Source organism: Colias croceus, chromosome 14, assembly GCF_905220415.1.
Source record: "Colias croceus chromosome 14, ilColCroc2.1".
In the NCBI taxonomy this organism is placed as follows: Eukaryota; Metazoa; Arthropoda; class Insecta; order Lepidoptera; family Pieridae; genus Colias; species Colias croceus.
The window spans coordinates 283,293-297,793 of record NC_059550.1 but is presented as its reverse complement, the minus strand read 5'-3'; the positions used below and the strand labels follow the sequence as shown (position 1 = coordinate 297,793).

The 14,501-nt window shown below is 32.8% G+C and overlaps 1 protein-coding gene across 1 annotated transcript in view; it reads right to left on the bottom strand.

Annotated features, from left to right (window-relative positions):
* Positions 1–5,246: 5,246 nt before the first annotated feature.
* The window catches only part of LOC123697533 (visual system homeobox 2-like), a 44,270-nt gene continuing 35,015 nt past the window's right edge, over positions 5,247–14,501 (bottom strand). Inside the window, exons 3-5 of the mRNA XM_045644079.1 lie at positions 6,960–7,050; positions 6,346–6,472; positions 5,247–5,258 (exon numbers count right to left, since the gene is read on the bottom strand). Of these exons, the coding sequence (XP_045500035.1) occupies positions 5,247–5,258; positions 6,346–6,472; positions 6,960–7,050 (230 nt within the window). The remainder of the gene's footprint in view (positions 5,259–6,345; positions 6,473–6,959; positions 7,051–14,501) is intronic.

Here is a 14,501-nt window from a genome sequence, read left to right as displayed (position 1 = left end):
TTATCCTGTGGCTTTATTTGCGTGATTTAACCCCTTACCGCATACAGAGCCATATATGGACGACGAAGTTTATGAATTTTTTATAGGCTAACTATAAACAATATCTAAAAAAACTACCTTACATCTTAAACAGCATTTCATCGAGAATTGGAATGTAATTAATTTATACAGTGTAAATATTATCCATCAGATATATTATAGATTTAGTCTAGCGCGTGCGACGGTTTGGGTGCGCGGAAAAAACCGTGATTTTCAAATTAAGATTTCAATATCAAAAAGGTGAGTAAAGCCATGAAAAAAAATATTTCTTCATTCTTTAGTCTTTCTAAAATAAGGTAAAACATTTGGTTAGGTTGTTTTTTTGCTTTAATCATGTTTTTTTGTACTTTTCCAAATCTGTCATATTTGGCTTCGTATGCATTCCGTCCAAAATATATTATGTCATATGTGGCTGGGTATGCATTCAAGCACAGCATTCAAGGATACTTTCACTGATTGTTCCAGTATCAATCCTAGACACTTTTATCTCACTATGCTAAGCATGTAAATATTATATCATCATCAATAAATACAGACTCATGCTATATGCCACTGTATGATTTTTAATTAGCCGTTTCAGAGCAAATGCGAAAGTCAGGGAAAGCTCTTATTACCAAAAGACGTGGTCGTCTCTCAAAAACTTAGAAACATCGGCATCTCTGGAGTCTCCTCAGTATTTCTGACTCGCCAATTACCGCAAAAAAGCTACGAAAAACTCCTGCAGGACATCTAGATTTTCACTTTGATTCTGTACGGTCTGATGGGATTAGTCATTACCGAATTTGGAAGAAGAACGCCCGTCAGCTATGCCTATATTGTTCCAATTTCGTTCCTTCACGTTATGTGAAAAATATAACGTGTTTTTATGTTATAATGACAAACGTAATTGTTTTAAGCAATTTCACGAAGTATAAGTTGGCTGTGATTCTGGGTGTTATTTAGGTATCCATATAAAGTACTAACATTTCGCCCGCGGCCTCGCCCGCGTTTTCAAAGAAAACCCCGCATAGTTCCCGTTCCCGTGGGATTTTCGGGATAAAACCTATCCTATGTGTTAGTCCAAGTTACCCTCTATATTATGTGTGCTAAATTTCATAGAAGTCGGTTCAGTAGTATTTGCGTGAAACAGTAACAAACAAACACATACACATACATCCACCCTCACAAACTTTCGAATTTATAATATAAGTAGGATAGGATTTATGTAAAGTATATGTAGCATATCAGTTGACTAAGCATTCAGGATACAAGCTTAAGTTTAGTTTGGGGCTTAGCAACCGTGTGTGTGAAATTAATCCGGAATATGTTTTTATTTTATTAATTAGTTACTTTTTTCTAATTGCATACGAAGCCATATATGACAGAAAAAATACAACAAACACTGCATACGAGTCCATATATGGCGCCGTTATATATTTTCTATAATATAAGTAAATAATTTTTTTTCTCAATTTGATCTCATAATGTAAGGTCTAATAAACACTTTTTTGCAAAAAAATAATTTTTATTTCATCTCCTTAATAATTCATGCAATAAGGGGTTAAATAAAAAGTTTATTTTAGAAGATACTTATTAGGTATCTATCGTTTGGCTGAAATTATTTAGAGTAGATTGTGTTAATACTTAATCAATAATTCTACTTAGTTCTTAAAATGTACTGTCTGTAAACTGCATAGCAACTTCGAATGAATTTTCAGAGGTAGAGAAAATATCAGAGGAACTCCGGTACATTTTAGTGGGAAAATGAAACCGAAGTTGAAAATTATAGGTTTATTAAAATTTCAACTGTGAAACAAAACAATAATATTTCAATATCTAAATTTTAATTTAAATGAAAACCAGATAAGATAAAGAATTATTGCATATTTCTCACAATTAGGTTGGTCGGTATACCTGCCTAATGTAATTTCCTAATTTTATAACCTGCATTATCTCTGCAAGTATTAATTGGTCCTTAATAAAAACTGCCTTAGTTTTATTAAAGAATAGGTAGGTACATACTTAGGAACCTACCTACCTACTTGATAATTATCACAAGGATATAATAAACGAAACATAATATACCTATCGTCGATGTGTACATTTCATCAAAATCGGTTGAGAGGTTTAAGCGAGAAAGCGTAACAGGCAGACAGACAGAGTTACTTACGCGTTTATAATATTAGTAGGGACAGACGCTATAAGTTTTACAGGGAAACAAACAGACCCGTAGGTACCTACATTGAATAAACGTGATTACCCGTTGCGTTGGGATCGATCGCCCGGCGCCCGCACGGATATCGCATTATCCGGTAGCTCAGGATACCCGGGTTAGCATTTCCTATGCCTATTAGCTTGCATATTCATAAAGTGAAGTTAAATGTATATTATAGGTATGTGGATTTGTTAATAGCATATTTGAAGGTTGCTTTCCCTGCGAATTTTTGGGTAATAGGTAATGTACCTATGATACATAGGTATTTTGTTTGGTATAAGTTTTAGGTATATCTTGGTATTAGGTAGATCGGTACGTTTTCGTAAAATCTTATAAGAATTAATTCTTCTTCATTATACCTAGGTAGATAATGACCGACTTTTATTTACCTATCTAGATGATTTGTTTGGTGAATGACTTATCATAATTTCATTAAAATAAAACTTAAAATAGCTAGGTCCTACCTAGAGGTATTTACATAGTAGGTAGGTATCTACATATTTGGTATCTTTTTCATACCTACTTATTTATTTACAAGTTTTTAAAATTTAGACATTATTAAATGCCGGGTCGAATAAAATATTATTCTTTAATTATATAAATGAAATTAAACAAAACACTTCGTTAAACCGATCCCTGACCGCTACAAACAATAATTATATTAGTAGGTACCTAACTCATTTAACAAGGCAACCTTATTGATTATATCATTCAGAAAATTAATTAAAACGAAAATATAATTCACGAGTAGGTACACAAAGAAAACTCATATTTTCTATTTAATTAAGTCATGCAATTAATCCTGTGCGAGCAAAATAATTCTCAAACGTTCACATGTCGAGTGAAAACGAAATGGCATGAAAAGACAAAATCTCAAGACAAACCGGCCGCCATGCCACCGGGAAAGGCGGAGCTAATCATATCACACAACCGAATATAAAAGTCGCAACTACACGCTCGTCTTACGCAAAAATGCACTTTATGCAAATCGCGTAAGATGGAATGTTGAGTGGATGAATGTGGTCTTAGTTCTTTCTGGCGCGGACGGGTAGTACAAAAGTGGCCAATCAGCGCGCGGTCGCCATAGCTACGGCCTGTTTCGTTTCGGCTCGCTAGATGGCGTTGGTTGTCTTAAAGAATTGATTATGTTTTGTGTATGGCAAATTTGTGAAGGCATCTTGATAGGATTTTAAACATTTTACACTCCATAAAAATTATTATGAAAAAAGTAAATACTGTAACACCTGTAATCATTTGCTGAATATGTATTTTAAATATTAAGAAAAAAGAGAATATCTGTCTAAAAATTCTCTTATAGCATTTCGAAACCTGTTTTTTCGATTCAATTATGTTTACGTACCTAGGTAGGTAGTACCTACTACTTGTATGTTTATCAATAGTCAGTAAGTACATAGAGATGTAAGTACAACGAATATTAGTTTCATAAAAATAACTTTTAATGAACTGTCATCTAAAATAAAGATTTAATCCCTAAATAAATAAATAAATATCATACATGGATAGTAGAATACACCTACCTACTATCTATGAAACTGAGAAGAAACATCGCCAACATATTAACAAGCAAAATTTAATTAATACCGGATACGTTTCATGCTTTATATACGAATTGAATTGCACAATAATTCATTTATTGCAGCGTCTCCCGGATCGGGGAAACCTAATCTCTAGTCCGCTATTATGCCGAATTCACCATAGTGCAGCCATCTTAAACTTCAAGTCTCCCTACATACGAGCCATTTTTGAACGTTCTCAAATAATTTCCTGCCAAATTGAGAGGCAATACACTCTATGCGGTTAGGTTAAAGTTTATTTTCTGATGGATTTCGCGAGGGTGGCTCGTTAGGGGTGAGGGTCGGAGGGGAGGAGGGGGGGGGGGGTATGTTTTCCCCGTTTCCGAGGGAAAGCGACACTTGAGCCCCGTTGTGTGGAGCCGCAAACGGAAAAATTATTAATAATAATCACAGTTTTAGTGGTTTGTAATTATAACGTATGTACCTACCTAGCGAGTTACTGTTGTTTAAGTTAATGCAAAACCGTTGTTTATTGTTTACTGCATAATTTAATTTTCATGTACAAAGCACGAATGTAGGGTTAAGTATATTTTAGTAAGCCAAGTATTTCAACATTGCGCTGTTTGCCTGCAGTTTACCCTTATTTTACCTATGTCGTTGATTGATAAAAAATACCTAAATATTTATTCTGTAAAAATTCGTTAAACTATGTAGTTACTTTAAGTAATATAATTCTTGTTAAAACCTATAAAAATATTCATATCGTATACCTACCTACGCAAATTATCTTCCACCAAATTTCAAAAAAACATTCACTAAACCTATTTATAGCTGAGATTATCTATTTATCCTAACTAATGTTTTCTGTAATCAAGATGAAATCTTTTCTGCTTCTTAATCTACTATTGTTAACTACTGTATAAATGTTAATAATTTTGAAACACTCTGAGTTTTTAAATCGTAGCTCTATTGTAATTATCAAAAATTCATACATAGTTTCTGTATCGGTAGCATAGAAAATAGTCTATGGTCTGGAATGATATCAATATCTGTAGGCTATTTTGATACGCCTAGGTGAGTAAATTATTAGCTAGCGAAGAGGCGTATACCTACATAAAGAATATCAAAGTCTTATCTTAGAAAATCGATAAAGAAACTACCTTAAAAAAAATTAATAATAATTTCAACACAAATTAAAAAAAAGATTCCCCACATAAAGCAACCATTCACGGTCGAATTAAAATATCGGTAAACATAAAAGTTCCGGATTTCGTCCAAGGGGCACTGCCGAGGGGACCCTTGTCAATTAATCCGCCATTTATTAATTAATAATGCTGACGTGGAGCTATTCGACATAATTAATGTCAATAAAACCCGTCAATCGGACTACAATAGATGAAATGAAAAAATTGCGTAACGTTCCGCGAATCTTAAAGTATCATGTTGCGTCTATTGGGCTCGAATTCGATCCTTTTAGTTTACGTAGCTACCTGGAGATGGGATTTTTTAAGAAATTATTGCGTAGAAATTAGTGATGCAAATAGATTAAGAATTTATTTATTAGTCGATACCGTCGTCATGTGCGGGATTGTAGAACTTTGTTTAGAGTCAAGACTTATTGATTGTAAAGTATTATTTATTGAGTAGTATAAATTACTGTTATTTTGTACGTTACAATGATTATTGATAAAATATATAAGACCTTAAAACAAATAATGTCTTCATATACATATTTTTATCTTCATATGAGATAAAATCACCGACTAGATCATAAATCACACAACCTATCAAAAACTATACGTAGGTACCTATATCAAATGAAACACAAATTATTTCTATCGCAATATTAGTATTTTAAATAGGTCTTCCTTGCTTTTGAAGGTTAACCAAAACCAAGGAAGACAAATTCTCGACTTCCTAACTTATAAAAAATCCCCAACATTATGACTGCTCTATATTCTTTAGTAAGATCCGACCGTTGTTGCCGCAACACAAAACAGTGTCACATTACAATCGACGCCAATTGACGTAACAGGATCAGCGGAGGCGCGCCCAATCCAATTATTGGAGTCTTGGAGCAATCGCTTTTTGTGACTCAATTAGTCCTTTTGTCGAGCGCTTAGAGCTGGCCTTATCTTGTTAATGTGTCGTGTTTTGAGGATATAAGGATGAATGGTTAAAGAAAGAATATCTAGATACAATTATAGATTATAAGAATTAAGTACTAAGCAATGTAGCAAAGAAGAAAGTCTAGAGTTGTAATTACTTATAAACAGCACTTCAAAAAACAGCGTCAATTGTTTATCCCAAGTTATAGGTAAGGTATTTTTATTAGAACTTATAGAATGTAAATTAAAAAGTTTGCTCTTAATATAACTTTCTACCTTAACTTTCTACAAATAGTGAGTATCGTAAATGACGCACATCTTTTTCATGAACATGCAGCGGTATTAATCTTTCATACTACCTTCGTAATAAAATTAAATACCTTTGGATAGTAAACGAAATGTGGACAGCACCACTAATTTTTATTTCTGTCTTCAGGTACATCTTCGCCTTTTCAAGAGATTCACTTACTTGTATCCTGTCTTCCGGCAGGTCAGTTTTGAGGGAGAGCATCTCGCGCGCGTACACGTCGGGGTAGTGAGCGTCCTTGAAGGCTTTCTCCAGCTCGTCCAGTTGGTACGAGGTGAAGATCGTTCGACTGTAACCAGAATACCATTAGACCTGGATTTGGTACAGAATGGTTTAGACCTGGATTGGCACTTCTTAACGAGGAATGGTTTAGTGGTTTGTTTGGCGATAGACCATCAAAACTGCTTAACGGATTTAGAAAAAATTTCACTACCTAGTGGTCTGTTTAGAGATTAATAGAATTCGCTTTGCAATCAATTATCATAAGTACAATTTTTAAATTGTATGCTAACTTTAAGCTAATCATTTTAGCTTTATTGAATAACTTTACAGAAAGTGTTTAGGAAAATCTTAACAGTTAACAAACATTGTGTGTCAATGAGAAATTATTTAAAAATCACTCTTCTGCTAAATAATAATTATAACATATTAATTGTATTTTCAAATAAGTCTAAATAGAGTGAATCCTGCAGTTTTATTTAATATCGTCGCCTCGAAGGACTCCGACAAAGCAATTGTGAATTACATCATTATTAATTATATAAGTAAATAGTTACCTATGTCTCCTTTTTTTCTTCTTTTTCTTTCCATTGTAGCCCGTAAGACCGTCTACTGTGAAGTCTTTTGCAGCTTCGATTGATGATACACCTGGGAGAAATAATCGAATTTAATTTTCAATACAACTAGGTATACCATACATTATTCATTAAAATATATTCATGAATCATCAGGATTGATTTTTAGTCGGCATTTACGTACCTATCCTAATTATTCTATTCATTTTTTCCAGCATTCATTCTTATACAAAATAAAAACAATTATAGAAGTATAAAAAAGAAAACTAGGGATATTGAAAAATTAAATTTTAACAAGCAATTGCAATAATGTCCTGTTATGTTCATAATATGAGCTCTACATATCTTATGTTCTTTCAAAGTTATTATGGAACCAAAAGGAGCTAATAGTTCAAATAAAATTCTTCCTCAACAATCTTCTTTATTCTCAAAACGTCCATCACAATAACTTTCAAACTATAAAATCGTTAACACCACGGTTATGATACCGTACCCGAACTAGTCACATAATTACAGAATGTGATTGCCAAATGAATTAGTAAACAGGCGACATGGGTTAATAGAATGTGTCCCCGGGCACCAGCCCAGGACATGCCCTGGGGAAACCTCGTAATTGAATTTGCACCAATGAATACGACAATGAATTATTAAATTTACTACCCTCGATAGTATCGCCGTTTGCACGTACATTGCGCGTTTAGTAGAGCAAAAAGTTGGGATAGAATAGGAACAAGCAATGTATAGATGATTGGAGCCAGTGATATATGTGGTGTGTGACGAATCGCAATGGATGTTTGTTAAAGGGTAACATGTTGTGAGGTCAAGCCACGTGTGAGGGATAGTGTAATGTTCCATTTGTTTTGTTTGTTTTATTCCGCTACTGTTAGTTGATAAAAGTGTGAAATCGGTTTTGTGTGGACATTGACTTTTTAATTTTTAAAATTATTGAATTATTTGACGGCTTAAAGTTAAACTTAAAAATATTTTTTTTATGTCGCCTTAAAGATAAAGTATAATTGATTCTAGTTTCTTACTTGGTATTTAAAATACCCACAAAGATTTTGTTTCTTAGATTGTTCCCTACTTAGGTACGTCTTCTTAGAACTACGAGCGAAGATAACTTGAAGTTAAGTTTAAAATTCTATTTAACTTACCGAGCACTCTGTACTTGTAAAGCTAGAATACTGTTTTCATTATACGTATAACTTAGTTAAGTTAGAATTATGCGATGGTCCAAACACTTCCTTTCGCTTCTGACTTTTTTACAAAAATCTATAATGTATAAAACAATTGGGCATTTTTTACCAGCAATAGTAAGAAATACGCTGATTATCCCTCCATTTTATCCTATATCTACTCGAATTTATTATTATATCAAATCTAACTTTTCTAAAAAAATAAATAATATAAGTACCTACCTAGCAATTTCATTGAAACTCTACATGCAACAAATTGCATGGTCATGTAAGTCTGAATTTGAGGAATTCTTGCTTTAGTTGAAAATATAATATAGAATTTGTACAAAAATTGAGACCTAATTTGTATATGTATAGAGATAGATAGATCGTAGAGCTTACAACTTGGTACCATAGGTACCTACCTCATTATTAATTTTATATGAGTCTATAATTTTTTAAGTTTATTTCGATTAAAAGAATATTATCTTTCGAGACATATTATATTCTTATATCTGCGTTGTATTTACATATATGTTTAAAATACTACCTAGTAGTTCGTACCTATAAAAAGATACCTACAATTTACGCATGTTTTGAATAATGTGTAAACTTCTCTAACATTTCAAAAACATTGTCACCAGTTCAGCTATCGAATACCTACGAACATCTCCCCTTGTAAATTGGAAATCAATACAAGAAACTTACGCACATAACGAGCTAAGCGGGGATCATAAGTCGGTTACGGTAAGATCATTACAGATCTCAATGTATGCGTCACCACGAACACATACACCACACAAAAAACAACTTTATTGCACGGTGATAAGGGTAAATTTTCAACAGCGGGGTCCTTAAGGGAGGGGTCCAAAAGCTTAAGAGCGACTGCCACTTTACACTGTTGCACATAATAACAAACAAGACCTTTATTCGAGCCGCATAATTATTTGGTAATTGCTCCTTCTTGATAATCGACTGGATCGTTTTTATTTTGCCCATATTTTTTTTGAATCGAAAGCTCGATGTTTTGGTTCAAAATTTAGATTTATTAAGATCTAGTTAAGAGGCCTACACCACCGAAACTAGCGCCACCGAACATTTTATTTTTTTACTCCTTAACCAGATCAAATTTAAAAAATCTAGCTCGGTACTTTGCTAGTATATTACTTGTAGTATTTTTGGTATTACTTTTCACTATTCTAACTGTTCATTATTCTAGAGAACTTTTGATTACCGCCAAAAGTGGCCACTTTTGGCGGTAATCAAAAGTTCTCCTAATTTACCGAATGCAAAATAATGAAAAGTAATACCAAAAATACTACAAGTAATATACTAGCAAAGTACCGAGCTAGATTTTTTAAATTTGATCTGGTTTAGGAGTAGAAAAATAAAATGTTGGGGGGGCGCTAGTTTCGGTGGTGTAGTCGCCTTAAGTAGATACTTACAAAAATTTGGTTTTTTATTTTACTTGTACAGATGATTTAAATCAACATGTCAATAATTTTTGAACTAAATAATATTCAAAGTACAAAAAGCTTCAAATTCAATTTCATTCGAAGAGACTCTACATGGACTCTACCCATACTAAGATGAATATGAGACAATTATGAGATATTGTTTTCAGGTAATATTACTTATGATAAGTTATAATTTAATATGCATATAGCTCTCTCATTTCTTTCATAATTAGCAATATAACAAAACGAGAATACTATAAGAATTGATTCTATCAAATTAAATTTTGAAATGACCATGACCAAATTGACCAAGAGCTTATCGATACTTCATAAAACCTCCTGATTCCTACAACCCAATTTCTACCTTCTAATCCAAACTAAACTACTCCCAATTCTATTTAACATACCATAAAGCATTCACGATATATCGCTGACACCAATATCGAAATTTGATAAAAGTATTTCATAGCTCGAGTGTGCGATATTGGGCCAATCGTTGCCAATTCCCCGCAATATTCGGCAATCGTCGGCAATCTTCGGAACGATTAGATTTATTTGCGAGACACGTTACACGTACTTCTGATGAGATCGGATTGGGTTAGCGATGAGCGCAAATGGAGCTTCATTTTAAACGCACGTGACATTTGATAGATTGATATTCAACTGACTTGTTATTGTGCTAATATAATTTGCCTGAGCATTTATAATTGAGCACATGTAAAAAGTATGTGCTTTACATTTTATTGAACAGTTATTGGTTTTATTTAAAAGTATTAGTCTATTCAGTTTCCTGAGAAGAAACTGCTTGTTTTTTTTTCTCATTGGATCATTATAACTAAAACATATTATATCGATATAAAAATCTCTCTTTTAACAGTTTCATAATAAAAATCACCAACCATTTAATGAAACATCCCCTACCTATCAACAAATCAAATGTTCCCAAAACAAAAAGCAACAAAAGTTCCCACGACATTCGAAACTTATGTTTTGGTTTTACAATTTGACACGTTCGTAATGAAGACACTTGAACGCAAATAACGTTGCAAAAGGAAAACCATTGCAAGAGGAAAAGGGGATAATTTCGTGTTTTAAAACATTTCGAGTGGACTCACGACATTATAATGAAGAAGTGCTTGTGTGTTGATGACTAAATAAGTATTTGGAAGAAAGCGACACCAACCCCTGTCGGCTGTCACCTTGTTCTCGTTTATTTGCTAAGTTCCTCATAGTCCTTGCTAGTATAATGCTTTTGATGATTGCCAAATGTTTTTGCTTGAATAGTCTCTCGCAAAACACATGTTGATATGTCTTGATTCAATAGTTTAACCGCTACTTCGATAAATAACAGTTCATCTAATTAAATTAGAAAGGATAATATTGAATGTCTCTCTTAAATGGAAAGGATGATCTTTAAGACATATCCAGATTCAAATTGATTATAATTATCTGTTGCATTCGTTTGATATTCATAAACGTACATACCTATAATAAAAAGTGTTTCAAATTCCAAACTGAATTCTGAGTAAAAGTTATCTTCAACACAACTATCTAAATCTACAAGACAATATAACATCTTCAAATCTACGTCTAGATGTAAAGCTACGCAATTCGGCGATTCTGTGAGACATAAAAAATGACATTAAATTTCAATTGAAAGCGTTTTCAAGAGCGCATACAATTAGTGGCGAGAGGAAGAAATTGGCAATTTCCACGCAGAAGCCAATTTCGCACCCACATTCCTGTTATTTGATTTGCCTTCGAATACAGCTATACTCGACGTGTAGCTTTTTATACGCAATATTGCTTTTAAATGTGGATATTTGGATACGGAATTTTCTTGAGATGTACGCTGTTTAATTTGAGAAAAATTAGAGGTTAATTTTGTAAGAGTTATCAGTTATTATCACAGACATATTATATTATATTAACATATTATCTTAATGTATGTCTGTGGTTATTATCTATTCAATGTTTTGTGTGTTAAATTATTAGTAAGCCACCGATGTAGAGTTTAGTTTTCATTTAAAATACTTAAAAAAAGATTATACCCATGTTTAAATGTTAGCATAAACTAATTACCACTTATGTTAGTTGTAATTTCAATCCAATTATATCTATTAATAAACAAACCTTTATCTAAACCTTCCCTGAACCAATAAGTAATAACTGAGTGTTGTGATCTTTTAAAATAAACAAAATAAATTCATAAAATAAACTCAAAAGAAATAAAAGTAGAATAAAATTATTACCTGAGTAGAATTGTCGGACAGCTACATAGGTACATGAAACAAATAAAAATAAGAATTAAAAAAATAAATAACGAATTGTTTCCACCGTGATAAACGTGAAGATTACGATCAAGATTTCATACGAAGGTCGTTTTATGAAATACGGCAAAATAAAGACGTCCTCAAAATCAAAGTACTTAAGTAAATATAAGCTTACTCCGAGATATCAAAACCTTTAGAAAGATATCGCGTTTCGTTCACACGCAGGGCGTTAAGAAAACCGAGCAAAACGACTTGTATAGACCCTGGTTTTGTCTGATATTGTGATCTCGGCCCTTTGTCCGCTCGGACCGAGCTTTCAAATTACAACCGAATTTACGACGCGAATATACAGGTTCGTTTAATAACTTGTGATTGGATTTATATGGAATTGGAAGTACAAACTAATGTTATAATAGATTTTACGGCAATATAAGGTTTAAATCAAATTATCATATGATTTTACATACAATTCCATTTGAGAAATCATTCAATTTGAGAGTTACATGCTTGATTATAATTTACCTCATTATAAGACATTTTAGTATTTCTATAAACAGACTGGTTTATACACGAAGCATAGTTACTCGCATGGTTGCTAGTTAGACGTAGACTTGATGATATGCCAAGTCGTAATCTATGTAATATATTGCAAATTTTCAACCAAAATCCGTGAAGTTATTTGACAACAAACAAGCGAATATCTTAGTTATAATTTGTATTTAAACACGTGTTAAACGTTGTTTTTCACATATGTATTTACTCTATAATAAAACTACCTATATAAAACAAAAAATTAACGAAGTATTACTTAAGTACTTATTACAATATTGATTAGACAATTTGCAGCATATTTACCTCGCTAATGACTTATTGTTTCACAAAACAAACGTCAATTAAACGTCTTTATTATAAAATTACAATATAACTCAATTATGACGTCACGCGTGTAATTATACATTGTGTTGAACACATGTTTTGTCTTCGACATGGTTTCGAAAGCTCTATTGCATATAACAGTACCTAACTATGTGTTTAACTGTCGATATTAAACTAACTAGACGGCTGGGCTTTGTTTGGTTTTTGTTGTAGGTATGTCATTAATATGATAACATGTATGATATAAAAGAGAAAAAATCGTAACTTAGTGTTCGAACTAATCTATAAGAATAAATCAATTATTGATGAATATTTTGTTTATAACTTTTCAAACTGATTCTATTTTGTTATACTTAGGTACCTAATTTTTTTCCATCACTTCCCCTTTAAATTAACTTACGTTATTAAATATTGCATTTTAAGGATTCAAACCCATTGTACCCTAATTACAACATCTAATTTATTTCATTACTAGCTTTCCACCCGCGGCTTCGCCCGCGTTTTCAGAGAAAAACCCGCATAGTTCCCGTTCCCGTGGGATTTCCGAGATAAAACCTATCCTATGTGTTAATCAAAGTTACCATCTATATGTGTGCGAAATTTAATTGTAATCGGTTCAGTAGTATTTGCGTGAAAGAGTAACAAACACATACATCCTCACAAACTGTTGCCTTTATAATATAAGTAGGATAGGATATTTAAGTCCACAAGGACATAAACAGTTGTTCCCAATTTCAATTTCCTATGACTTAAACTTGTATATTTGTAACACCTCATCACTTTACATGTTCCCGCGGGACGAGCTCCCAAAGGGCTTGTAGTGTTAAATGATTGTAGACCCTTATTTGTTAACTAATGGATGAGGTGTATGTTTTTTTTATAAGTAGTATATTGAAAAACTATGTCTTATATTCATTGAATACGTTCTCTTTATACTATGTAGTATATAAGTAGGTACATTAAGTACAAAGAAGGTACGGCAATAAGTAATCTTTTCCTCTTTCTTACTTTAGATTTAAATTAAAATTTAATATCATGAACTGTCAAGACAATTGATCGAAGTTGGCGTTATGTCCATACCTACCACTTTACATCTTAATTTCACATTTTAAACACCAACCAAGTCATTAAAATCGATCATAACAGTCGGTCTGGTCCGGTGTCCCAAACCTCTGCCAAACCTGTACTTTATTCGTGAATTGGGTGCAAAATATTTGACAGTCACCCCTCCCCCTCTCCCGTCCCCTCGCACCCCTCACCCCCCCCCCCCCCGCGCTAAGAAAGCTATAATGTTATTACCAGGCCATTATATTTTCGCGCTCGGCTGCGCTCGTTCGCCTAATATCCCCCTCTCTTGTTTATTGTACACTTTTCTAAATTAGATTTTGTTAAGATTTTGTATTTTTTTTTCTCCTTTCAGTTTCTTATTTTTATGTGCGTATTATATTTTGTGAATGTAAGTGAAAATGAAGCTAGGGTTGACAAACGTTAGCCTCCTGATGAAAATTGATTTAGATTAATAGCCAGACCAGACCTTTTGCTCATTCGAGTCAGTAATACACGTTCACAGGTAGATGAAATAATCATTATATCATATTACGAAGGTAAAGTGTATGTATCAATAACAAGCATTTTTTTGAACTGCGAGATGATGCATCATAATAGGTAACAACAAAGCATATGTGAAGAATATATTATAAGACATCTAAAAATAGGAACTACCTATACTCAGAGACACTTATT